The sequence below is a fragment of the Betta splendens genome, chromosome 1, assembly GCF_900634795.4.
Source record: "Betta splendens chromosome 1, fBetSpl5.4, whole genome shotgun sequence".
In the NCBI taxonomy this organism is placed as follows: domain Eukaryota; kingdom Metazoa; phylum Chordata; class Actinopteri; order Anabantiformes; family Osphronemidae; genus Betta; species Betta splendens.
The window spans coordinates 10,734,376-10,761,764 of NC_040881.3; the positions used below are offsets into that span (position 1 = coordinate 10,734,376).

A 27,389-nucleotide genomic window follows, 5' to 3' on the forward strand; every position below is an offset into this window, starting at 1 on the left:
TCACAGTGGTCGTGCTCCAACCATAACACTAAATCCCCAGGACTCCACATCAAGCACAGGTCCTGTCCGTACGCAAACACTCCAGCACACATGCTCAGAAATACCTAGGTAATCATTCCCATATTTATTTTCTTTGCATTCATACGTCTCTCCCCCCTCATAGGTTTTCATAAGAGCAATGCCAAGGCTCTCAAAGTGAGTTAAGGACGTGATTTTTGGAAATCCCATTCGAAGGGTCCCGCACAAAGTGTGGGCGCCTGCACCATGTCACACAATATATGAAAGGCTGCTGCCAAACACACAATAAGACCCTGGACTGTTCTGATCGACTACGACGGAGGTTTTACCTCAGTAAAAGACTCATTTTGATTCACTTTATGTTCAAATGATTAAAAGTATTGGATCCAAGTATTAGCGCCAATGGCAAACTCAATCAATCAACATTTACAAATCACCGCCTTTAAAGCAGCCAGGCCTCCAGCTCCATGTCTGCGCTTTTAGATACCAAGCCTTGGTCCAGTGTTTCCTAATTTATCCAGCCTGATATAATTACACTTTATCCCCACTAGTTTCTCCACTCCACACCACAGGGCAACTAAATAAAATGTGTCTGAGACTTTGGGGAGACACAACGCCACAAGCGTGCAAACGACGGGCTTCATCTCCTTCGCTTACAATGTAGTAAACCCAGCAAGACACGATGAAAGACCAGGAAACTAAACGAAAAACGCATCAGAGTTCAGGGGTACATGGGGCAGGGAGCGTGAGTACGTGCTGAGCCAGGACACCAAGCCACTTTAACTGTTGGGGTTGAACTTACCGAAGAACCAGTCAGATCCTGTTTATATTTAACATGTTAGGCCTAAAGAGAACTGCTTCTAATCGTCTTAAAACTATATCTGCTCATTGCAATTACCAGGTGTGGGAACAGAGATAAAACAAAGTGTTTGGGTGGATAAGAAAAAGGGTGAGAAAAATATAAAAGAGCAAAATTAAAAACAAAAATGATCACCTCACAAGATTATTATGAGAAAATCCTTTTGTTATTTGGAGATTTTTATGTCCTGTGACTATATTTAATAAGCAATCTCTTTATTTAAACAATAAAACGTGTAGTTACTGTGGCCCTGCTCTGAACGACATAACAAGATCCAGGTGAGAAACTTACACGATAATGTTCACACACACACACACACACGTAGTGACTGAAGTGTTAAAAGTTCCTTTGGGCCGCTGCCGCTGCACATGCATCAGAGGGACCACCGCCTTGGTATTAAGCCGACACTCATTTCCTGATCACTCAATACATGTGCTACCCCACTGGACATGGACTACATTGTAAAACTGTGCACACACGCACACACACACACACACACACCATTATTCCCATAATCACCTCTGTCCCCGGGGCACATCAGCCTGTATGCTGTTGGTCACGCTCTGGCCCAGAAATGCCGTTCCCCTGACTGCCATCTTTCATCACCATCTCCACAGTAACTACGCTCTAAGTTACCGCGGCGATGGTTTCCACCTGGGCATATGACACTTGCTGCCTCTCCCAAGCTCCACATTCAATCACATCTTCCTGTCGGCTCTACAGCCTCCATAGCGCTTTATGACTCTATTTCGCATGTTCTCTAACTGGCCTCCCTACATCAGTGCCGAGCTCCATCCCTGACACACTCTCCATGAACCCCTGTCCTCCTGCTTCTTCTTATTCCTTCCTGATGACCCACAAGCATTGCCTGATTAACCGACCGGGGAAACCTGGATAAAATAAGCTGGTAGGCCCTGTTCCATTCCATTCCACCTAATCTCTGTGCATCTGTGTACACAAGTACTCATCTGGTACAGTTAACATGAAAAAAATACACATCACATCCTAATCATAATACCATAATCCTATAAATCTAAGTAACAATCAGTACTCGTGTGGTTGATTAGCTGACCTCCCAGTTTGCAGCGTCTTTATATTAATTACTGCGCTTCCCTTTAAATAATTGACTACAAAGAGTCACTGACAGAGATTATAAAAGTTGGATTGTAACAAAGCATATACAGTAGGATGACCAGGTAATCGATCGCCCATCTTTACTTATCTTAGTGGATAAGCAACATTATCTTGGTGGAATATGTCCTTTGATGGTGCAATATTCAAATATATTTCGAAATGATTCCAAATGTTGCAAACAATAGAAAAGCCTCAGGAGCATTTGTCAAACACAATAGCAGCATATACAGTAAATCAGCCCTGATTACATGAATGAATGCTTAAAACACGGTTAAGATATTGTGATTTAGGCTGGACATTAATGAAGATTAATTAGATAATAATGTATCAATAAAATCTTAATGCAAGACTTATATGTTTTCTGGATTTGCTGAAGTGCTCTACTGCCCCCACGTGGCTGCAGTGAGGAAACAATGACATTAACGGAAAAAAATCCAGGCAGTCAAAGCACAATAAGCAGCATAATGTAGCTGTAGGAGCACTTCAGTCATCATATGAAGAGGACGAGGACCTGCACGCGCACTCACCCTGTACCCTGAAGGCCGTTCATCTGTCCGTCACGGCGGTGAAGCGGTCAATAACCACGTGATGGAGTTTCCCACTGGCCTTTCGTTCATCCACAACATCAGAACCAGTGGATGTTTGGTCTGTCCTGTTCACACGTCTTCCCCAGATGCGTTGTTCTTCTATTTAGACACAAATATGAGCTCAACGGATCTGAACAAGGCTGGATAAACAGCCGTTGAAGTTTAGAGCTAGCGACGTCCCACTCAGAAAAGTCAGAATGTCTTTTTTCCATTGTTCCGGCATTAGTCGCTTTTAATTTGACATTTTTTACTTTTTTTCACTTAATACAGATGCGAATGATCCCGACACAACGTGCTAAACGTCACGTTGCTAGCTAGGATTTCAGCCGTTGAGACTGTAGCTATGTGCACGTCTACCAGCACGAGAGGTCAATACTTGAGAGGTTTATTTCCTGAGAACTGTTCAGTTGTTCCTTCTACACATTTGACACTGAAAGACTAAAAGAACTCAAGGTGAAACAGGAGGACGTTTGTGCACTGATAAAGACACAACCAAAATGTCTAGTCCTCTTTTGCTTTTCCCATCAGGGGTCATCACAGCCAATGATTAAGGCGGATGCTTTGTTTCAATTATATCTGCAGCAAAACGTAAATGTTTATCAATAAACTATGTAGTGTTGACCTTGGGCTGATATATAATATAGATATATTAATATGTATGTATATTTATGCAACAGTCTGGTCTTACCGTTGTCGAAGCAGTATCCCACAGTGAGTGAGGCGCGCCCTCTAGCGGCAGACTGCTCGTATGACAGTGGCTGCAGCGGTAAAACTTCAACGTTAGCTTCCTGTCGCTCAGACAGAGGGAGATAGAGGGGGGTCGGTGCAGAATGGCGACCGTGCAGTGCTCCAAATGCACGGCAGAAAGGAAAGGGTTTCGGCGGGAACTTGATTCTTGGCGACATAAACTGATACATTATATCGGTATGGTCAACGTGCATGCTCTTTTGTTTCATGAATATCAACGGCTTTCGAATAGATTTCGACCGTTGACATGAGGATCGTTGTCCCGAGCTGGTAGATTGCTCGCTAACGCTAGCTAGCCACTAGCTGGCGTGTAGCATGGCACTGTTAGTGTCCAGCTTTAGCCGTTAAGTTGAGCTGACAGGCTAATATTTACCAGCTGGCGACGTGCTGTAGCTGGTTTGTTTTCTTTGTCCCTCTAAGCTAGCCAGCTCCTTGCTGGTCTCATGTATTTTACGCGTTGCTGTGTGATTGGGAGGATGTCGGTCAAGTAGCACTAAAGTGTTGAGGGGATTTTTTTGAAGCTAACAGGTAGTGACATCGTTAGGTAGACCTGATTTTTGACATGTATGTTGGGTATGCTAATGTGATGCTAACAGCTATGCTAACGTTATCTCCGCTGATGGTATCTTGGGGAGGGGATTGTTGCTACGTAATAGAAGCCAACGTCAGTGCAGCATCAAAGACGCTAACGTTTTGACGGGCTCAACTGGCTGTTTTTCTCCAATTGTTTTGCATATTTGAACGCAGTTTTTAGGCTCGAGAACTTGATAACTTAGGCTAACTGACGTTATAAAGATGGTTTACGCTGCATTTGTTCTTTTGCACATTAAATCACAGCAATTTGAAGCACTCAGCGCACATTAAAGACAAGTGTTTTGCAGCTATGGGCGGTTCATATGCAATGACTGTATTATTCGCGAGTGATCATAAAGACTAGGTCTTAGGTATGACAGGTATCTGGTGTTTACATGAACAAGAGAACCTGCCTGTGTAGTTTAGCAAGGAAAGCCTGCGACGCTCTGTACCGCTGCCTGTTCTCCAAGTACCTGTTTACGAGGTGTATTGAGATCCTGAGCGATGTTTCTCTTGGTTTTGCCCTTGCAGGGTTCGAAAGCATTCTGGAAGGTATCTATGGGCCAATGCTGCTGAGAGACCTCAATTTATTTGATGGTGGGTGTGTATGTAAACAAAAAGTTTGTAATCACGCTAACATGTGTACAATATAAAGTATTTAGGTACAGGTGTAAATGTTACGTTTAATGTGGAATATAATACACATCTGGTATGTAATAAGCATTTATGGTAATAGGATATGTGAGATTATGTCCATATACCATGTATTAAATGTTATGTATCATTCAGGTTTATTTATTAAACCAGTATTATAATATGTTAATAGCTTCTCTTGAATTTATAAATGTTGATGCACTGTAATATACAAGTTCCTGTTTTAATTATTGTAACAGTAATTTATTTAACTATTATTGTATACCTACTCATTTGCCCTCGTGTGCTTAAATGAAAGCCCGTTGTGCTTGTAATTTTGTATGAGTGATCATCATGCAGCATAGGAAAATTAAACAGAAAATGTATTTTAGACTTAAACATATGTCTACATCATCAAAAATACTAATGTGCATCTCTGTATGTGCCCACTTTGTTATCCATGTGCATAATTGCTTATTGTGTGGGAGTAATAGTTGTTGACATGTCATCTGCGGTATCTTCTTCTGGATAAAGATAAACTATACTTTCTTTCTCTTTACGCATAAAGTTTCTTTCTCTTAAACGCATACATTGCAAACTCATAACAGTCGTTTTTTGTGGTTTAAACACTTTTTACACTAAACACTTTTTTTTAAATCATAAATATTTTTGCTATGTTTTTTTAGACTGTGAACCCGAAGAAGTAGAGGACTGGTCCCCTGAATCAAGCTGCTCCCAGTGTTCATTCTGCAACCTTCTCCTAGACAAACTCAATGTAAGATAATACATATATAAAGATCTTTGATAGTTTTAATAAGGCTACAGGTTCTCAAAATAATCCATTTTGTTATAAAACATCCATATTAGCAAATTCATCTGTAAAGTATAATTTATCCTATCTTCCTTTTTAGGATCAAGTACCAGCAGCTTTGTCGCCTCTGTCCTCCCCCTCTGATTACTCTCCCTGTCTGATCTCTGAGAGCAGCCAATCAGCTCACAGGTTTCTTCAAGCTGTATTTCACAAAAAAGGTGAGACAGTTGCCTTTCCAACACGTCGGCATATGACACTGCCACAATTGCAACATTGCCTGATTATCCTGCGTTAATAGTAGATCAAGTTGTAAATATTTTGCTGTCTAGAGTCAGTATTTGTCTATTCCTACAACATTTTGGAGGCAGAACTGTGTTTTGCTGCTAATAATAAAATGGTAGTTTTATGGCAAGATGTAAAAAACATGAGATAAGATGAATTAAACATATCTCTAAACTTTCCTCTATTTTCTTCTAGAGGAGCAGAAATTATTGTACTCATTTTAACATCTGCCTGTACTTATGTGTTCTTTATTAGATGTCTCCCTAGGCTGTGATTCCAACATCCCCCTGGTTGCCCAGGAACTGATGAAGAAGATGATACATCAGTTCGCCTTGGAGTATGCGTCAAAGTGCCTACTCCACCCAAGTACAAATGGTGTTATGAGGACTCCATCGCCTTTATTAGAAACAGAAACCTCAGATGCCCCTCTGGACCTCACAGTGTGTCGGTCTCAGGAGGAGAAAGAAAGTCATCCTGAACTAGGTAGAAAACCCTAGATTTAAAATAAAAACATAAAATGTTGCTGCTTGGAATGTCAATTATCAACTGCAGAATGTAGTTAAAATTTAGTTAAAAAATGTATTTGCACTCCTAATCAGTTGATTTGCTTCCTGCAACAGATGGCGTGCTTGACCTGTCCAACAGAAACGCTGCAACCTCATCATCACTGTCTAATCACAATGGCACAGGGTAAGAACTTTGTTACCACTGCAGTGCTTTGGTTATGAAACTTCATTTGGGTATGTAATATGACAAAGATTTGATAGTAATTTTCCGGAGTGGTGCTTGGTTTAATTAAACTAATTAACAACTCTCTAAGCTGAGTGATTTGCACACTTTTTTGCTTGTTAATGCTTTGAGTCGGTGCATAGTTAGTCATTACGGAAAGCTAGCTTTTGATTGGTGTTTTGGCTCGTGGGGTTTACTCTTTTATATCTTGAGCGGTAACGTCACAGCAATGATATTATTATTTGTCACATTCATTTGTCAGCAGCCCAGGATTGTACAATTGCACAACGATTTTCACTGATCATTGAGTTTGATTATTGAGCCTTCAAGCATGACCGTTACAGAAGGATATCACAAAACTACAGTGGTTGTATCTGATTGCCAAAGTAACCCCAGCCATTCACAGACTGTCCCACCTGGACGTGAAGAGGCTTTGCCACACACAAAGAATGTGTGTGCATGAGACACACACCCGCATGTGTGATGGCCCAGAAACAGAAATATACAAAATAACAATCGCAGTGATGTTACCAACATAAGGCATAAAGGAGTGGACCCCTCCCTCTGCACCCCCTAGCCAAAATCCAATCCCCTCCATCACCTCCATCCTGACCCTGCTGTTTGGTCCTCCCATCCCTAGGAGGCAGAACAGGCAGAAGGAGTACATTGAGAGGAGCTTGGACTTGTCTGAGGGGTTGCTGTCCAAAGCTTTGAAGGACATACGTTCAGGAAGACTGCAGGAGCAGCGAGCTGCATTGCTTTATGGAATACCTCTTAACACCCTGAGGCAAGGCCTGGATTGCTGGGCTGAGGGGAGGCATCCGGGACGCAGAGATTTCAGGGAGGAACCTACATCACACAATGTCATGTCATCGATGTTGGGTGGAGAAGCCCGTCTTGTTTTGCAAAAGGTGGCAGCGTGGGCAGAGCAGGCAGAGATTGGAGGAGCTGCAGAGGAGAATGGAGACATGAGTTTCCCATCATCCTCTCTTACTTTTTATCAACCAAGTGTTCTCCAGAAAACCTTTCCACCCTTATTTCCCCAGCTCAGGGATACTTTTCAGCCCCCACCAAGTCCCACTCCTAGTCTGGAGCTGTCTACACCTTTGCGTATTCCTCAGGTCCGTTCCATTTCTGATCATAGCAGGTCAGTGCCAGGTGAGAGTTCCAGCTTTGCTGAAAACCTACATCAGCATACCTCATCAACAGAGGGTACTGCCGGTTTAATAGCTCCTGCAAAACCGTCCTCTCTTTACAAACTCAGACCTCTTCTGTTAGGTCATGGCTCTCTGGGCAGTACCAACCAGTCACCTCAACACCTGGGACCACGTGGGTCCTCCCTGGATGATTCAGAGGAGGGATCAGGAAGTCGGGATAAAGACAAGCAGCCGAGAAAGAAACGCGGGAGGTACCGACAATATGACCATGAACTGATGGAGGAGGCCATTACTATGGTGATGGCGGGTCGAATGAGTGTGTCCAAGGCTCAGGGGGTGTATGGGGTCCCCCATAGCACACTGGAATACAAAGTCAAGGAGCGCACTGGAACACTGAAGAACCCTCCCAAGAAAAAATCTGCCAACTCCTCTGGTTCTGGTCCAATGACTGGTTCCGCCAACTCAGGGACTCTTGCCTCTGCTGCTAAAGCAAAGTAGTTCTAGACCACAAAACGCCTCTGGAACTCTACACTTGAACTTATCACCTCTCTTACAAGATTCATGTTTCCTGAGGGCACCTGTTAAACACAACACATGCCTTCACAACATGTATGGATACTATTATTCAGGTCTTTTAATTGTGTGTCTCTAATGTGATAGTCATATTTTTTGCTGTTTTTCTCTATCTTATTCTTGGGCTTCAATGAAATCATTCACAAGGTACAAACAGTTTTCAAGAAGTGGTGCTCATTGCAGCTTTTTACAAGAGCTGCTTAACTCAACAAACTCCTCAGTTTCTGTTTTAATTAAGTATTTGATGTTGAAGTATATGACTTGTGTTATAATATGTTTACTGTCATCAAAAAAACAATGGACTTATATTAAAAAAAACAAACAAACATAAAGGTTAAACAAACAAAAAAAGACCTTAGTTGTGCAGAGGAATCTGTTGTAGATTTTGGTCTTATCAGGTGATTTGTTAATAATGAAAGGATAAAATAGAACAACTTTTATGCTTTAAGACCTACAGGAAGTTCACAGTGTTTTATGTGGTTTAGTTTTTCTTCCAGCAAAAACTGACTTTGATTGTGTACCAGGTTGCCCAGAATCAAGAATGAGAAACACAGTCCTGGACCTGCTTAGAGCTAAAAGATGAAGTGTGACTCTCATGTTTACTAGTTACTAGTTTATTAGGTTATTCAGGTTTTATTCAAATCTTACAGCTCCCCGTTAGGGGAGCGTTGATGATTGTCATTTGCAGTTTGCTATCTCTCTGGGTATCTGACCTATGCTACTAAAGTGACTTAGAGCCATTATTACAGATTCAGAATCTCTACGAATGGTAGAGAGTTGTACAGTGAGAACTGCTGTGGTGGCTGCATCGTCATGTTATTTTTAAGAGATTAGCTCAAGAAAAGCCATTTTCAGTCCACACAGTTTTCTTCTCTGATGTGCAAGCTTGTCTTAACATTGTATCAAGTGTAGTTGGAATGCAATGTGCAGCATGTTTTAAACTGGGCACTGATAAGCTTGGGACATGTGCGTTATTGTGTCTGTGTACTTTTGTTTGTGGAGAATGTTTCTTTTTATCAGATATTTACTAATTCTGCTACTGTAGCTGTATTCCTGTAAACCTCACTCATACTGCTGCTTAAAACTTTACTTTATGGGACCGTTTCCCAGGCACAAGCAAGTGTAGCTACAACTGAGGAGCTTATTTCAACTAACGTGTATCTAAGGTGTCATGCATAGCAACATGTGATGTCTAAAAGACAGGCGAGTTTTTTATGTATTGATTGGCTTATCTTTTAATGGTCTACTTGTGGCTGTTTTTATTGAAGGATTTTGGCGAAAAAGTCGCCAGCATGACCGTGACTTGACTTAGTGCAAGGATTATAGGCTTTATTGTCTGTCTGGGGGAAATGAAAACTGTTGTCTACATCCATGTCTGCCTCTGAGATGGGCCCATTCCATTAACTGTGCTACTACCAAAGCAGCAGTTCAGGGTTACCCCCCAAAAAAGCTGCTTCAGTTTGTTTTGCTGTGATGTCAGCCTGTCTCTTTCTTTCTAACCTCGTTGCCACATATACCTCTGAACTTGATCTGCCTATATCCCAGTGTGGGGTGTTACACCAAGGCCTCTGTTAAGATAGTGAAAATGCTGGGGTATGAGCTCTTATTAGCTTAGGGACACTTGTGACTTATGACTCTTTGACTCTCAAGGAAGAACACCCAAGTGTGAATTTATTGTAACGCCAACAACGCTTAAGTAAATTATTATACAGCAAGTCTGTCATTTGGTGGAGTGTGAAGGAATCTTGAAAAATAGCCTCGTAGCGTTTACTGGAGACCTGCCATGTTCTCAGCCAAGTATTTGTCCTTGTTGGCATTACTTGTAACCGTGAGGCTAATTGTAAAATTAGTTCTTAAGCTTTTTGGACAAATTGTGTGGCACTTTGTAACTTAACAACTATACTAATACAGACTTTCAACTTCTGAATGTGTCTGTTTATAACTGTACACAATGCCTATGTCTGAGGCTGTGGCTGGTGCAGTATAATATCTCTGCCCTGGCTATTATTCGTTTATATCAAAGGGCCAGTTTGTAAGCAAGCCTATTTGCCTTTTGAGATAGAAGGATAAAAGGATGATTATTTCGATTGCAGTATATCCTGGATCACGTCTGGGCTTCTTTTGAAATTGATCTTTAAAGCCTTTTGAGTTTTGGACAGAACTGTTGTTTAATCATTAGTTAACTTAATATAAATTTACTATTTATGCATAAAATCAACTATTGCACTATGATAAGTGTTTTTATTGTAGGAACCAGTTTTGTGGTTTTGCTTCGTACTTATTTATTGATTGTGCTTCGGAACTGTGAGTTTTACTAGTTTAATTGTTAGTTTTTGATTTGTAATGGGACACTTTGATGCAATGTGAAATGTGTATTGCTACTACTGCATGAACGCTTTTAAATGTTAGCTTATATAATTTATTTTGTACTAAATTGAAACCTGTCTGTCGTGGCTGTTTAGTGATTACTTTAAAAATTATTTAGGTCATACAAAACCTTTTTTGATTATCATAACAAACTCAACATTAACACTACAGAATGTAACACTGTTCCACTGCAACTGACCCCATTGAACCATGTCATATTCTGGTGTCTTGCACTACTAGTAATCATGTTAACAAAATCAATGAATTACTTTTAAAGTAAAATATTACTCTTAGGTTTTAACATCAATGACTTTTTCATTTTGTTTTGAGCATTTCTATAATTGTTCTTCTGCTTCAGAAGAATGCTATTATTTGCCATCAGCAAATCATCAATAAAACAGTTCACTGATCAGCTGTGGTTGTCAGATTTAACTAATAGTTGTTTGTTGTAGATTCTTGCACATTATTATGCATTTTGTGGGACAGCTACACACTAGCAATAAAAAACGAATTATGATAATATTAGATAGAAATTGTCATAAGATTGTTTCAGGGTCCATGTTTTGAGTAGGTTTTTTTTAAATCAGTTTACAACTCTTTGTTGTACCCAGGCTCAGGTTTGTCACTAATGAACAGAGAATGTTTGTCTTGATTAGTGTTAGTTTTTACACGTTGTAAAACCTAATAATGTAATTATGCTAGTCAAAGCAATGCAGTGAGCACATGACTGCAAGCTGGTAATATAATGCAAAATAGAAACTAGATCCAGCTGTGGCATGTTCCAATCCAGAGTTAATCGCTACGGTGGCGGCACGTCTCAGAAGTGGTCGTCTGTGCAGCTTCTATAAACATAACTGCTGAGTCTATTTTTGACAGAAGTTGCTTTAACCAATCAGATGGCTACACAGCAGTTAAAAATAAAATACTGTAAATAGACTATTTATTTAGCAAACAAACAAGGAAATTGGAGAATGAAATGAATGAATCTTTTTTTTTTTTTTTTTTTCTTACTTGAGTCAAACCTCCTAATGACCATGTTTGTATTTTTGCCTCTAGTTCCTTGCTGCAGTCAGAAAACATGGGTGATCTGGGACATCGAGGGACTAAGCGGCATCAGACATCTGTGTTGGATGCTGTTCTCAGCTCACTCTGCCCAGCACATTCTTCTTTATTACACAAGATACTGAAGATGGCACAGCACGAAAAACGTCTGTCTTTCCTCAATCACAAACCCGTAGGTCAAATGGAATCTTACTGCTCACGCTGTGGGGTAAACCCTCACGACAGTGTTAATACTCTTGCAGTCCCATTAAGTGAATGTAAATCTCACAACCATAAACCATGCTACCCTTTGACTGATTGTGATCATCAAGGTCATGGTAGCACATTTTACCATCCAGGAGACTCAAAGTCAAATTGCAATATCCCTCATTATCCTTTAAAAGACTGTAAAAGCAAATCTTCTGCGGGCTCAAGCTACTCCTGTGTGCAGAGATGCAGGATGGAAACCTACACCGCTCTATGCCCCAAGAGGCTGCATTGCGCTTCCTGTCTTGGTCATATCAGCAAAGTAGTGTGTCCGTTTGCATCCACCCGCTCCTCTATGTGCAGTCCCTCCTCAATGGTCTGCTGTAATCAACACAACTGTCACTTTTGTCCCTGTTACTCAAAGCATATGTGTCTGATGCAGGTCAGGAACTCCCAAGAAATCGGGTTTGGAGACCAGGATCCTCCTTGTCCTGTGCTGAAGATGGAACAAAGCCCCTCCCCTCCTCCTCTTTCCCCAGTGTCCTCAGACATCAGTAAGAAAATGGATGAAAACCCACCCTTCCTGCTTCACCATGGACATGAGGTGGAAGCGGAACAAATTGTTAGAAATTATTTTATGAATTCTATTCAACATAAAGCTGATGGTGATACAACTACAGAAGAGGGGCAGCAGTATATGACTACAAGTCAGGCTGAGCGAAACCAAAGCAGGACTTTACTGCAAGATGTTTTGAATCGTTTTAGTAAAACAATCGACACCATCAGACCTTTAGATAAGGACCAAGAGCAGCCACAATCTCCAAGTCAGAGCTTGCAGTGTCCTGGTGATGCCCATCTGACTGAAATCATCACCAAAGTGCTTCACAAGGGCAGTGCTAGCGACTACAATCTCAGTGACCTTTTCAATCAACATGATAGCAACGAGCCCAAGTCACCTAACACACGCTCACGTCGTCGCCAGGAGGTCCTGGCTGCTATAGCAACACCTGTTGATGATGCTTCAAATAGAAGGAAGGTCTTAAAAATAAAGCGGGAGCTTGCTATGCTTGACCACAACAGAGAAAGGAATGTGCCACCAGTTAAGCGGTCAAGACTGAAAGATGGAAATGTTCTGACCGTGTCAGACTTGAACCCTAATAAAGAGACTGAAAGAGAAATGAAGGAAGATGTTGAATCTACAGAGAATCATAGAATTAGAAAAAGACCACCGAATGTTCTCTCTGCAGCCGGTGGTAGGGATGAAGGAAAAGGTGAGTTGCGAACAGTAATAACCACAGAGGATGTTAAAATTCTTGAAGCAGAGGGAAAACAAATAGAAAAAACCAGCGAGGAGACATATTTTACTCTTTCAGCCACTAAAATCCCTACCCTTGAGTTCCGGCGCAATTACAGCAGAGGTGAATGTCAGCAAGCACAGATAAGTGCATCCTCAGCAAAACTATCTGGTGGGGAAAGTGATAAAGGTGTTGAAGGTAGTGATGATGAAGGTGGCAAGAACCACAAACCAGCCCCATTAGCTCAAAACCTGGGCAGAAATAGTGAAGGTAAGGTTTGGCCTGAAAGGCAGAAGGATCAGATGAACCACTCTAAGGATGAGAGGAGATCTAAGAGGAACATAGTACCTCCACAGCGGTTTTCCTCCTATGTCACAGAGCCCAGGATGTTCTTTGTTGCACGGTTCGATGACGGCATCTTGAACAGAAGAAGCATTTTGCCATCTAGTCCACTAGATGACTCATCTAAAGGCCCATGTGCTAGAGTCCCTCAGCTTGAATCAAGACACGAAACCCCTTTGTCTCCACCTGAGCACACTGAGAGTCTTGCCTTAGAAGCACCACAACGAAAACAATGTAGACCTTCACACACCAAGTCAAAAGGTCATATTGCACAAAGTGTAGCTACCAGAGGGAGGGGTCATGCAGCACAACAGGCAAGCTCAGACACGCCCCCAAACCCCTTGGATGTGAACGTCGGCGATTCATCTGCTACCTGCGCTGAGGGTCCTGCCAGCCCCCCAACTGATTACACTAGTCCAATTAAGCTCATGTTTGTGTCACCAGTAGAAGACAAGAAAGGGGTCCGATATAGTCTCAAATCAGCCGCCTCTGGTTCTAGTGCACAAGCAGAGGAACACTTTGACCCATGTGAAGTGTCATCATGGTCAGGGTCACCTGAGAAACACAAAAACCACAGCACAGAATCTGGTACTTCACTAGTAAAAACAACCCCTTCACCATCAAAGTCAGCTTCCTCACCTACAGGATCTGCTAGTTTGCCGACCAAGTCGGCTTCGCCACCCAGCAGGTCTGTCTCTTCACCAGGAAAGTATTTCCCCTCCAAACCTAAGTCGCCTTCCTCGCCAGCAAACTCAAGTTCCCCACGTAGCAAGTCTATGTCTTCACCAGCCAAGTCATCCACATCCAAATCATCACCGTCGTCACCGGCCAAATCCACATCCTCAGCGTCTCCTTCCCCTAAACCTAAATCACCCAAATCTGCTTCCTCATCGCCTAAAATAGGTTCCAGAAGAAACGGTGAAACCACTCCAACTAAGCGCGTAGCTGGACCTGACAGTCAGAGGTCCCCATGTGACTTACCAGCTTTTCATGAAACAACTCCTCCAAAAAGGCGTCCGGGGCGCCCAAAGAAGCTGGGACCACAGCTGGAGCAGAAAGTCAAAAGGCCAATTGGTCGACCACGCAAACAGAAGGCTGTGGATTCAGTAATTGGGTCGAAGACTGTCGAACCTGTTGTGGCATCTGATATTGAAGAAAATGTAAACAAGAATCTCAAAATCACAGTCGTGTACGGCCGTTCAAGGAGACACAAGCGAATGGTGTCTGAGTGCTTTGACAAACTCCAGACAGACTTTCACGATGCCTGGCAAGCGGCGGCGCTTAAAAGTGACTTGAGAATTTCAATGTGCAGCTCTACAAAAAACCCGGGAGGTACGGAAGCGACTTCAACCGAGGAGTTGACGTTTGTCAGCCCTGTTAAAGAATGTGCCACTCAGTCTAGTAGCAACATCAAGTGCCATAAAGGGGATAATGGTGTGCCCTCAAGAAAACCAGGCAGGCCTGCAAAGGTTAAAATCTCTGGAATCTCTGTCACAGTAACTGCAGTTTCACCGCGGCAGCGCAAGATTCAGATCAACAGGGATAATCTACAATCTCTCGAAACGCCTTTTCAGAAGAAAAAATCCAGGCCTGAACTAAAACCTGCCAAATCCTCTGGCGCAAGCATCGCTCCCCCAATAAGCAAAATCTGTGAAAGTGAGAAAGGAGTAAAAGCACAGGACGACAGTATCAGTCAAGTTTCCAATCAAGCCGTGCGTCACTCAATGAGAGTAAGAAAACCATCCATTCATTTTCTGCATGCTCTGGCTACGTCCACCTCCAGATCGTACAGCCACAGTAATGCTCTGCTGCGCCGCTCCAAACAGCTCCTGCTGAACAAGGCCAGCAATGAACGGAAAAAGGAGGAGCAACAGAGTAGCCTGGAACCGTCATGGGGGAGAGAGCAACTCTGTGGCCACGGGAAGACGAACGTCCCCCAAGACCTGAGCAGAGTGGCAGGCGTCTCGATCGACTCGATCTTCAACCCGAAAGAAACGCTAAGGTGGTGGCCCCCGGCGGCTGAGGAGCAGTCAATGAACCAAGAGCTCGCCAGGCGAATCCGACTCATCTCCGATACCTGGGTCTCGGACACGGTTGAAAACCAAGAAAGAGAAATGACCTTTGATTCTACTTTGGACGATGTAAGCGATGGTTCATTCGTCAAAACCGAACGTTCCTCTGTGGTTCGAGCGCTTTTCGACTGTTCCCCCAACAAGCCAAGGTCCTGTAGCATGCAGCAGCTGTCCTCCTGGTTCATGGAGACCACGGAGACGCAATCTCTGGCTATTGTCAAGAAGACGAGCTCCCGTAACCCTTTTGAACTCATGCACTTTCCTCGCTCCGTCAATAAAAAAAGCGTGTGCCACAGTCCTCAGGCTGAGCGACTACGCAGGCACATTAAGAAGTTTGCCAAAACTGTGCCAAAAAGTCCTTCTCAACATCAGAAGGCTCAGAGAAGGCTACAGAGGAACAGCCCACCACTGGCAGCACACAAGCAACAGGTGTTTGGTTGCCAGCTTGCAAAAGGCAACGCCAAACATACAGTTCTGTGGTGGAGAAGAGGAACATTTAGCAGATACCAGGCCACTGTAGTCAGAGCCAAGACAAGGTTCTGCAACCAGAAAGAAAGGGAGAGGTTTCGAAACAAGCAGAGGAATGAGAACCGCTTCAACGCTACAGGCCGTTCCAATGGACCTGCAGGAAACGAGCTACAATCGAAACATGGAGCATTACACAGATCAGTAAAACGCAATTTATCAGAGTATTTGGTGATTGATGCTGCTGACCAGATACAGGGGCCTGTGGATGTACCCAAAGAGCAGAACATCTGCTCTAAAGCCTGGAGCCCCGAGACACTGAAGGAATGTCGGGTGTTTCTGAGGAAGATCAACTCTCCGGACAGTGAATCGGCGGAGGAGGAGTGGGACTCGTGTACTGTGACATTGGACGACGGGTCACCGCCTGCCTACCTGTTTGCAGGAGGGGCCAGGAAACTGGTGGGAGTTGTTAAAGCTGTGAAAACTGAAGAGAGGAATATGAATAGTAGGACGGCCTCAAGGGAGCCGGTGGGGCCGGAGCCAAAGTCAGCCCAGGGGCAGAGCGAGCTGCCCGCGGGGAGGCAGAGAGGCAAATATAAAGGTCCTGGGGCTGTGGCCTCCGAACCACAACCAGCGAAAATGTTGAGACAATCGCGGGTGAGAGGTCTAACTGGGCCAAGATGGTGCGACTTTGTGTTTGGTAAATATCTTTCTTCTTTTTCCTGGATAAGACGTTTGTCAAGCTTTAGTTTCGTGCCCTAAAGTCACCTTCTTCTCTTCTTGTCCGACAGAGAACTAAATGAAGCGCGAGGCCTCCTCCTTCCTGGGTAAAGGGACTGTGGTTTAATGTGGTGCCTTTGGACATGGAGCTGACCATGTGGACTGACCGTCCCACTATGGTTCAGTCTGACATTCAGCAATTATGTAGCAGTCTAATTTAACAAAAGCTTGATGTTGCACTATTTTTCTCCATTGATATATTTGTACAGAATGTTTTCGTGCCCTAGTCTGTTTGAACATGTTTAGTAGATCAAATCAGTACGTTGGAGAGTGTTTTAATGGGTAAGTGCTTCTACAACCTGTCACGGTTGCTGTATTAGAAGGAAAAACAAAGCCAGACTGCATAATAGACGGCGCCGGCCCCCCAAGACTCGCCTACTTACCTCAAGGTCGCTGCCTTCACAGAGTGTTTGGCATAAATTGTAATTGAAAACCAGAAGCTTTTAATACTTTGTTTTGACTCTACATCTACAGGTCTAAAATCACTTCACACTTACCATTTTATTTATAGTCGTACTAACATTCACAGAGTGTATAAAAACCTTTTTCGTTTTAAAGTATATGCAGTATATGATTTCAGTCTGGTATGTTCCTTAGAAGCTACAGGTACTGTTGTTATGTTCAAGCCGCCATTAGCATGTGCCCAAACCAAATATTTTGTCACTTCTTTTAAGGTTTTTAAGTACAACTTCACGTCTCAGCTCAGACACAATTAGCCAAACAACAGGAAAACAATATTGGTGATAATTTGGATCATCTGGACACCATGCAATGCAGAGGTATTTGTGAACTGATGAAGAAAATGGCATTTTGCAGTTCCTGATTTCTTTCTGTGATCTGTTTATTTTCTTTGTCGTCTTGTTTTCACACAAAGCATATACTGTACGTCTGTCACATCTGCTCCTTGCACTATTTCTTCAGAGATTTATTCAACACAGACCCCCCCCATATTTTGCACATCCCATAGTCCATTACCAAGCCCTACTGTAAAACTAGAGAATCTATTTGGTGCAATACAAACCCAGATAATTTATCAGTGTGTAGTTATTTTATTGCTGACTGACAAATGGATGTATGCACGTTCCCGTGGCCTGAGAAGTTGTTTCAGTTGTTTCCATAGTCATGTGACGTCTTTTTTTTTCTGTAATGGACACCGCGATACACATATTTTAAAATTTCTATCTGTTGTTTAGTAGGTGAGGCAGAAATAGAACAGATCCTTAATATTACGAAAGCATTAAATAGTTTTATCATAACATTAGCATTATTTACTGTTGAAGCAGGTGGGACATGTTAGCCTTCCTGTTTTTCTTGCAGCAATAGACGCCTACCTCCACTGGTGCTCAGCTAGGCCTGCTGCTCTTTACCTTATCAACCATGGGACAAATGAAGCCGGAAGGTTGATCAGTAAACACTAATCTTGAATCTGTATCATGTTACATCCAAGATGTCTGGCTGTAGGTCAAAACTTAATCCTGTAGTATGTGTTGTGTGCCTGAATATTCTTGTGTGTCTGTCACTATGGTTGCCCTTTCAACAGGAAAGTCAGGTGATTTGTGATTACTCTGCCCTCTGTTGAAAAACCTGGTGCTAAACAGCTGTTGTATATTTACTGTGTTTTTATACTGTCAGATGCAGCAAAGGTGTGTCTGTAATTTGGAAAATTAAAGAGTCCTTTGAAATAAGCAGCGTGCAATGTGACCATGTGAAATGTAGATTACTCAGCAATTACAGTAGCTCAGCTACTGCCACGCTTGTCTGGTCTTTGTAACTCATATTTCAGCCCAAGCTCACTGATTTGAGAAGAACAGGAACAGCTAACATTCATCAAGTGTTAAAACAGAAAGGAGGCGGTGCGTAGATCACTGCCTCATGTGTAATGTGATCAGATTTGGCCAAACGGTGCAAAACTGCAGCTGTCGTAAAACCTTTTCATGGCAAAGAAATTAAATATTTTTTAATGGCAAAGTCAGTCAACTGACCCAATCCAACAGCTGTAAACTTATTGAAGGTAAAGTATAATGTTACAGCTGGATTAAAAACCTGGCAAAGCAGTTTGTTAATTGTCATACTAATAATATGTATTTAATTGTCATACACTTAATACACTGTTTTCAAATAAATTTAATTAAAGAACCAAAACAAATTAGAACTACTGATCTGGTTCAGTAAAGGACAGAGTTTATTGACATTTCACTTTAAAAAAAGGATAAACCAGAAAATAAAACACATATGGCTTCATAGTATGCACCACAAGAGGTGGCTCTTGGTTAAGACATGTCTATTCAGTTACAGTCACTAACAGTTTTACTATCGATTACTAGAAAAATATGTTGAAAGGTATTTGTTAAATGATTCCTTGACATCTGACTTTTTCAGCAACTACCACAATCCACTTATGACACGTCCTGGTTGATGAGTGTGTTGAGATCCAGCTTCGTCTTCTCTAGAGCTGCAGTTTTCGCTCTCCGTGACGGTCGCACCACATGAACCGACTCTGGGACATTCTCTCCATCACTATTGCTAAAACAAAATGCAAGAATGAAAATAGGTTGACAGCATCGTATCGCGTACTTGGCACATGTGGGAAGAAAACACACACACACACACCTCTCTTCTGATGATTCTGCTCGTCTGCTCGTCTTTCTACCTCCTTTCGCTGTGCAGACTTTCCTTTGACCTGTACACACACACACTCAGATTACCTCACAGTGCTGAATCAGCTCCTTCCCTCGTGTAGATGAGAAGGCCTCTAAAAATACACAGAACCTATGAGCAGCTCCAGTTTTGGATGAGTACATAGAACCTTCATTACCTCTCTTGGCCCTCTTGGCAGATTTAGATGGATCTTCAGCTACAGTGTCTGCAGAAACAGTAGGGAGAAAATTCACATTTCTGCAGTTTCTGTGTCTTCATCTTTATAGACAGCCAAACAGGATGGAGCCAGGCACATTTTAATCCACTTAGGAACATTATGCTAAGAAGACATAATCTTCTCCTTCAGCTGAAGGAAATGTCTCAAATGTGTTTAGTGTAAGTCTATTTAGACACAGAAAGTAGCATTTTTACGACCACGTTTGCATGCGTACCATCTGCATTAACATCCAGCGGCTGTAGTGCGCTGGCGCTAAGGACCTCAGCTTGGTCTCTCGAGTCTTCCAGCTGATACAGCATTTTCTCTATAGCACGAAGACAGACACGATCCTTCACCACCTGAAGAAGAAAAGGCCAGAACAAGAAGATAATCATTAGGCCTGAATAGTGAAAAATAGTGAAATCACATACGTAACTCTTTGCAGCAATTTTCAAGCAAAATCTTTCACTTAGAAACGTTATTTGATAGTAATGAAAAAAATGCCCACCAAATAAAACCAGACATTTGAAAAATGTTACTGATGACAAAAGCTTTTATCAGTTTCAGACATAAATACCTAATCACTTTGTTACAAAAACCACATGCACGTTATGCACAGTAACTAGTAGCTGCAGTCTGAACAGTAGGGATGCCTAGCATCTGTATGTACCTGAACAAGCTGTTGCAGCAGCGTGTGGAGATCTTTCCTCACAGTCTCATCTCTGCTCAGCTCCAGGTGGCCTAGGGTCTTGGCATAAAGACGAACCTCGGGGGCTGTAGGGTCCTTTAACATCTCCCCACATATACGCGCTGCTAAATAGTCATGGACACAAACCTCCTAAAGACAGAAAATAGGTAAAGGTAATTAAGTTTTCTTGATCTATCACTTTTTGATTTGAGCCTTCTACAAGTAGAAAAAATGTGAATTGTGTCAATGTCAACTGTGCCTAGGCTAAAATAAATTAAGCTTTTTTTCCCCATTTATGTTGGATAAATTAATACAGTATGCATTTGTGAATAACACAACAACATGAAAAGCTATGTGCAGCAATAAAATTACCAAGAAACATTTTCCTCTGGGTGTCTGTTACCTCTGTGTTAGTTGAGGGTTTAATAAGCGCACTTGGCCGGGTCAGCTCCACCAGCAGCTCAACCACGTTGTTAATATCCACCTCAGCTAGAGGAGAGGTGGCTGGGGCATTCATCAACGTCCGAACAGTCGGCAGGAAACTCTCCTCCACCACCTCCTGGTGGACCCTAATGCACAAAGACCACTTTTATATAAGTATATATTGCATAATCAATCACTCCAAGGAAGCAGGTAATCATTTTAATAACTTTATATAAAAAAAAAACATGAGTTACCTGCTCTCACGGGCATAGAGCTGGAAGAAGACACCGAGGCAGTGTCGTAGACGGGTGTCATCCTCAGTGACAGGATTGTACCACAGCAACACCAGACGAGAAAGCATTTTGGCACTGGAGATGCGGCCGGAGTACATGAGTTTGGCCAGGCACTCTGCTGTCTCGGTACGGAGGTCAGACACCTGAAAATGGTAACCACATAGACACAATTAAAACAAAACTGTCGACACCACTTACTAAATAAAAAGGTTTAAACACTGAACCTCACCTCACTGTTGAGGAACTCTGTCAGCATCACGAGGATGCTCTGTGCAGTGTCCTCTCGTCCATCTCCCTTCTCCTCCCCCTGGGGTGCGTCATCATCCTGACTGTCTGATGTAGGTGGGGCTGCCTGTGTGCCGGATGTTTCAGAAAGCAGCTGGAAGCCGAATAGTAGCAGCAGGTCGATGATGGCCCGAAGGGCACTGATACGGATTTTTACTTCGTCCAGCTGCGCAATCTGAAAAATCACACACGCATTTTTTTAGGTAGTAGTAGAAAATTCACATCTGTGTTGCTGAATTAGTAATTCGATCTATAAACCTTATTTTTCCCATGCACTAAACATGCTGGTTGTTATTTTAAGAGCTACAGTTATAGTAACACTGCATTGGTCCAGCAGCAGCAAAAACCTTAAACTTATCTTTACCTGTAGCAGCAAAACCATATGGGTTTTGGCCAGTTCCTTGCTGTGTAATGTGCAGGTTCCTAGACACACCACAGCCATGTTGCGAACAGCAGGGTGAGCATTAGCAATACTGGGCAAGATCTGAGAGAAAGGTGGAGAATATGATCAACACCAGCAAGGTTTTACTGACATTTGCTTGACACTAGTGAATCAAAAATGAAGCAGCTGAGGAGTTCGTAATATCAATATAAGCATTAGTGAATGAGGTTTTAATGTATACCAGTGAGGACACTAGGGCACTTATTGTTGGCCCAATTTGAGCCTTAATGTTCATCTCCTTCAGCAGTACAGCACACATTGTTAGACATCTCAGAAGGGTCTCTGGATCATTCTGAAACATGGACAAATAGAAATACATCAAGGCTTTTTTGTGCGTTTTCATTAATGTAAATACATACAATGCAGAACCTCCTGTGTGGTTGTATACTTTCTCAGAGCGGATCTCCTTTTCAGGTGGATGGCTCTCTGTGATTTCCTGCAGGATCTGGTTTCTGTGGTTCTCGAGGTCTATAATGGTGTCTTTCAGCTCTGCTGCACGGCTGAACTCCTGGGCGGTGATACAGTCCTCCAGGGCTTGTTTAGCCTCCAGAATATGCACCTTCACCTCTGCTAGCTGGATGGAAAGAGGAAAGAAAAGAGCAGTGGGAGGGGTCATTCTGGAGCTAAAACACACTCCAGAGGATTCTTCTCTCTCTAACAGGAAAAATAACAACAACAGCTGAGGCTTTGGGCCAAGTTTTAACCCTCCAGACACTAGTTTGCCTATAACTCAGTAGCAGAGAATAGACGGAAGCTAAACACCTGACCAGAACTGACTTTGTCTCCACAAATTATATAAAATATCTTAATTAATGCGTTTTTAAGCTGGAGGGACTAAGAAGAAGCAACCGATGAAATAACAACCAAAACCAAGGTCCAAACAGCGAGACAGTCTCTCTGAATCCTTCTAGGTATCCACCAACTTTCACTTAAATAACAAAAAAAAGATAAATGAAAGAGGAAAGTGACATATATGGATGCACCAGGCGTACATGACTTGCACCTTCCGCCCCACTTATTAAAATATGTCTTTATTTAAAACCAGCTGTCCAATTGAGGTAAAACAGAATGAACAAGCAGACACACACACATGCACACAGAACATAAATAGAACACAGGGCAGATGACTGCTAAGAAGTGGGAATTTAAAAATGATAATATTAGTAATACCAGTTTAGAACATTTATCGTATTTATCAGGATCCTTCATTACACTGATGAAGAATGCTGACATACATACACACACACCAAAATTAAAAATGTGCACTGTGTTTTCATCTATACAGAGAACAGCAGGGCATCTGAAGGGATTACACAGTCTAACTGCCTCTAGGTGTTTTAGGTTGACAGCGTTGCCGACCTGGATCTGCTGTCGGCGGCTCTCGTTCACATCCACTGGCCGACTGGCCTCTGTAATGGGCTCCCTCACGTCAGATATGATTTCTGCCACCTGTGCAACAAAAACCCAGCATTCAGTAGCAAAATTGTTACCGCCCACATCCATCTGGAAATATTCTGTGTATTTGTGTATGGATTACATGGGATTCAAAACTGAAATTGAATTGAAAATGAGACACAACTCACAGTCTGTATGCGTCTGTGGTCATCAAAGATGAGAGTGAGGAGTTTCTCAGTGAGCAAAGAGACAAGTAAGGTGGGGGTTTCAGAAAGAGCCAACATTTCCTGCAGAATAGCCAGCACACGTTTCCTACAAAGATGTACAACATAATGAGGAGGAATAAAGGCAACTGTCACATACAAGCCCACTTTTCCTAGCCTTACTGCCCCTAGAGTCTAGACATTGCACTCAATTAGGTTTTTATCTGACATTTTCATCTTACCTGCCGCCCTCTTCATTGGTGTCCAGACATCCGATGAGATGAATGAGCTGCTGGGAGATGAACTCTTTGGTCATGACCAGCTCCAGCTGGTTGAAGTCGGCTCTCTGCTCATCTGACAGCACAGGCACTGCTTTCAGATACCTGCAGCAGTCAACAGAGAGACGTTGTCAGAGCACAGTCAGATTAGATATTCAGCCCCACAATCAGGTAAACCAGATGTTGAACTTATTTGGTATGGGCAGTGTTTTATATTAATTTTCATTTTAAAATTTTAAAAACCTAGTCAGAGTGCATTGTGCAAAAGGAGAAGTAGTAATCCAGTGAATCTCTGCTCTCTCACCCATAGAGGTAGTCGGCATAAGTGGCAGCATCTGGCAACACTTGCTCCAACATTTCATCACCTTCATCTCCTTTAGACTTAATGAACTCACACAGAGCTCTCCAGTAAAGTACATTTTCACAGGAGAGAGTCCCCACTGGCACCAGTTTTCTGTAAAAACAGAAACTCACATATAACGTCCACTGCTATACATTTATTATTTATAGTAAAAGCCTATGCAAAATTTAATATGAAACCAACAACAAACCAGAAAGACTGATTTTAAGTCTACCTGTTGTCAAGCTGTAACCTATTCTGCAGGAGTTCCTCAGTAGATGTTCCTTTAAAGATGGCTTTTAAAGTATCCAGAGCAGTTTCAGCACAGTTTTCAACATCCAGCCTGTGGAGTAGCTCTATGATGTTACCATCCAGGCGAAGCAGCCAGGCCGGCAGCAGACAAGAGCAGACCACATCCCTAACAGCCACTACAGTACAAACAGTTAGACAGTCATATTAACTGTGCACAGAAACATGTAAAACAGTTGATTTTCAAGCAAAACTCTCAATACTTAAAGGATCCAACTGATTCCCTATAACTTTTTGCCACAAACAAATCTTAGGTTCTCAACTGAAATTTAAACAAAATACCTTTAGCCTTTTTCTGACTCTTAAAGTAAAAATTAAAGTATTAATCACACACTAATTGTTTTATGATTTGCAGCTCTTAGTGTGTGTGTGCTCATAGAAGCTTACTGCATGCACTTAGCTCTAAGATCCACATCAGTCATGTACTTACACTAAGACTCACCTGAGGTGTCACGTAGACCCTGTTGCAGTAGACTAACTCTCTGAGCAATGGTCAGGGCTTTGATGTGAACCTTGTCAGCCAGAACCTAAACAAAATTATATCATGTTTATGGTTTTGTCATGTCAAGACAACTGTATTTAAATGTGTACCCAATGGTTTATATTGAATCATTTGACTGCATGTACATTACCTGGTAGGCTAGCTTGCGCACGTTCTCTTTGATGTCCCGTGTGCGTTTCAGTACTTTGGGAAGAGTCTTGGGAGACATTGCAATGCAGGACAGAACAGCACGTCGCACCTCAGCATTAGTGTCATTCTCCAGAATCAACACATATGCTGAAAAGAAAATAAAGTAATTTGAGTGAAAGTACAAACATGTAATTACACCAATAGAAGCAATTTGAAAAAAAAATTAAAATTAAATTTGTTTTTGACCCCTTTTATCATTCAGGTGATTTCCTTTACTCACTGGAATTTAAAGTAATAAGTATAAAAAAAATTTTTAAAAAACTTACCGCTGATGGTGGGACAGTCAGGATCTTGTGGCTGCTGCAGACGTGTCATCGCCAAAGCAGCCTGAATTCGCACACTGGGAAACTTGTCAGTGACACGGACCAGCATGGCTTGATGGATGCGATCAAAGAGATCGTCATCTATCTGGGCATTTTCTGCCATACTGCCCAATAGCTTGTTGATCAGCTGGCACACACGGAAACGCACTGCGTGGCTATTGGCTTTATGAGACTGTAAAAACAATTTGGAAGGAATAGCGTGTAAGGAAGGAAAATGACATTGCATCAAAAAGAAAGGAGAAGACAGTGTAGTAAGAAGAATGATGTGGTATTGAAAGGACAAAAATCGGACAAAAATCTGATTAAAAGCCAGCAAAGACATCAATCACATCAAGGTTTTTGCACACACATACTATAGAGGAGTGCCTTAATTACTAGATTTTTTTTTTTATAATTCTACAAGAGAAAATTATTCATACCTCCAACAAGAAGTTGAAGATAAAACTTAGAAAAGGATGGTCGTCGTTATCGTCTTCCTCCTCCTCATCCTCCTCCTGCTCCTCTGTTTTAGGTGGAGACTGAAAGCTTGTTGAAAACCTTGCAACAAACTCAATGACATTTTCAACTGCAGGTTCACGCTTGTAGACAATCATGGCGTACTTCAGGTAATGGACAAACTCCTGGTGGAACAGTGTCTTATCCTCCAGCTGAATGAGAATCAATAACAGAAAAATAGGAAAGGCAAAACTAAGATGATTAAAAGGGTGCAATAAAATAAAATGGGATAAAAGAAACATTAAGATGCAGTATTTGAGAAAATTATTAGCTGTTGGTTGACTGAGTCTTGCAGGATTTGACTTAATTTCAGGTAATACATCACATAAGAACATCACGTTCCCAGACTTCACTTGCCTTATTGTAGCGGCTCTTCAGGCTGGCCACCAGCTTCGCCTTGTTGTTGTGGCCTTTCTGAGCGCGCTGAAACGCCTCTTTAATGTCTATTTCAGTGTCAGCAGTCATCTTTGCGCTACGATTAAAGATTAAACAAACACTATGAGAAACAGGCGTCGTAACTCTCTAACCGAACTCTCAGTAAGCTTTTAACTAGGGGCTAAGCTAACTCCAGTGAGTTAGTCTCTGGTGCCTCATTAGCTAAAAGCCACACCTCGGTTCAACTCCCGAGGCACAAAACAAAAATACAATGCTGAACATAATTCACTCCTAAGAACTTTGCTGTAAATATTTTATGATGAAATATAAATACATCACCCATAAACCATCGCATAAATGTTTTAAAACGTACCTTTTACGGTTTCTTTCTCACAACACTGCCGCCTGTTTTCAAATTCAATTGCCGTATGTTCTCGCGAGAACTGGGATGCCAACGTAATGAAGATAAAAGTCGTGCCCTGAGTTTGGTACGTCAGGTTCATTAACTGACGAGTGCGGGAGTAAAGATGAGTCATGTAATTACTTATTATTTAATTTACAAGAGCATAAACCTTTAACGATTATTGATTTTTCACTTTAGTATTTTAAAAACTGCTTTTAGAGAAAATAAATTGTATTTAAAACTGTTAAACTGTTTTAATCTGCCTGAGAGCAAATCTTCAAGTTGATCGTTTTTAACCTTTGCTTTTGATACCCAGCTATAGTATAAAATGTTAACGTAATGGTTTTTTAAAATAAGTATTTTTTGCCACTGCCTGTGAGGTAACATTTTGGGATTAAAAGGGAACAATTCCACACAATGCAACATTTTATTTTACAACAATAAGCTTAGCAAACCACCGAAGAAGAAATGATCAAAAGATTTATATTACATACGACTCTTCTATAACAGCTGGTTGTGTTAGCATAGGCTGCAGCTGGCAGACAGCTGTTCTGTTGCACATCTTAGAAAAGGCAGGAACAAATTGAGAGAGTGCTCTAGCTTTCTGCTCTAGGTGATCTACGTGCGTGAGGGTGAAAGTTTATTGGAATAGTGTATTTTCACATTAAATATTAATGCAGGAAAATGTAGCTAGGCTAAACCCCTCTCCATTAGTTTGCTCAAATACTATATCATAGAAAACACGTCCCCTAAGCAACACACAGAAATGTGAAGGAAACTTAAATTATAACCCCTCTGCCTATAAACGACATCACTTTGTATGATCAGAGCTCTTAAGCTGTCTAACTTGAAAATGGTTATATTAAAAAGATGCTACTGAGACGGCTTTTAGAAAAGGCAGGATACAACATTATTGGAGC

At 41.9% G+C, this 27,389-nt stretch overlaps 2 protein-coding genes and 1 long non-coding RNA gene across 8 annotated transcripts in view; 1 reads left to right on the top strand and 2 right to left on the bottom strand.

Moving 5' to 3' along the window:
• Window positions 1-4,410, bottom strand: part of LOC114856241 (uncharacterized) — a 16,451-nt gene extending 12,041 nt beyond the window's left edge. The window contains exons 1-3 of one of the 2 annotated variants that reach the window (XR_008696203.1): window positions 4,392-4,410; window positions 3,287-3,356; window positions 2,539-2,697 (exon numbers count right to left, since the gene is read on the bottom strand). This is a non-coding gene — a long non-coding RNA (uncharacterized LOC114856241). Of the gene's footprint in view, window positions 1-2,538; window positions 2,698-3,286; window positions 3,429-4,391 lie in introns of those variants that run through there. The other variant, XR_003786037.3, reaches the window with a different exon arrangement.
• lcorl (ligand dependent nuclear receptor corepressor-like) lies at window positions 3,388-18,357 on the top strand. 5 transcript variants are annotated; one of them, XM_029151968.3, is made up of 9 exons: window positions 3,388-3,522; window positions 4,450-4,515; window positions 5,238-5,326; window positions 5,463-5,580; window positions 5,900-6,127; window positions 6,265-6,334; window positions 11,527-11,704; window positions 12,161-16,592; window positions 16,684-18,357. In XM_029151968.3, exons 1-9 carry the CDS (start codon window positions 3,429-3,431, stop codon window positions 16,689-16,691), a joined length of 5,283 nt encoding a protein of 1,760 aa, XP_029007801.1. In that variant the 5' UTR covers window positions 3,388-3,428; the 3' UTR covers window positions 16,692-18,357. The 5 variants fall into 5 exon arrangements, with proteins under 5 accessions (XP_029007801.1, XP_029007777.1, XP_055368975.1 ...); XM_029151944.3 differs by having other exon boundaries at window positions 11,527-16,592; XM_055513000.1 differs by lacking the exon at window positions 3,388-3,522 and adding an exon at window positions 3,563-3,741 and having other exon boundaries at window positions 11,527-16,592.
• Window positions 18,358-18,831: 474 nt separating this feature from the next.
• ncapg (non-SMC condensin I complex, subunit G) lies at window positions 18,832-26,588 on the bottom strand. Its single transcript, XM_029152025.3, has 22 exons — window positions 26,440-26,588; window positions 26,049-26,163; window positions 25,616-25,843; window positions 25,140-25,368; window positions 24,815-24,960; window positions 24,625-24,709; window positions 24,109-24,301; window positions 23,838-23,987; window positions 23,498-23,638; window positions 23,241-23,364; window positions 23,017-23,106; window positions 22,046-22,231; window positions 21,839-21,949; window positions 21,580-21,699; window positions 21,160-21,390; window positions 20,892-21,073; window positions 20,618-20,783; window positions 20,197-20,364; window positions 19,762-19,885; window positions 19,488-19,535; window positions 19,283-19,352; window positions 18,832-19,195 (listed from the first exon to the last, which is right to left on the bottom strand). Exons 2-22 carry the CDS (start codon window positions 26,154-26,156, stop codon window positions 19,069-19,071), a joined length of 3,027 nt encoding a protein of 1,008 aa, XP_029007858.1. The 5' UTR covers window positions 26,157-26,163; window positions 26,440-26,588; the 3' UTR covers window positions 18,832-19,068.
• Between the last annotated feature and the right edge of the window lie 801 nt (window positions 26,589-27,389).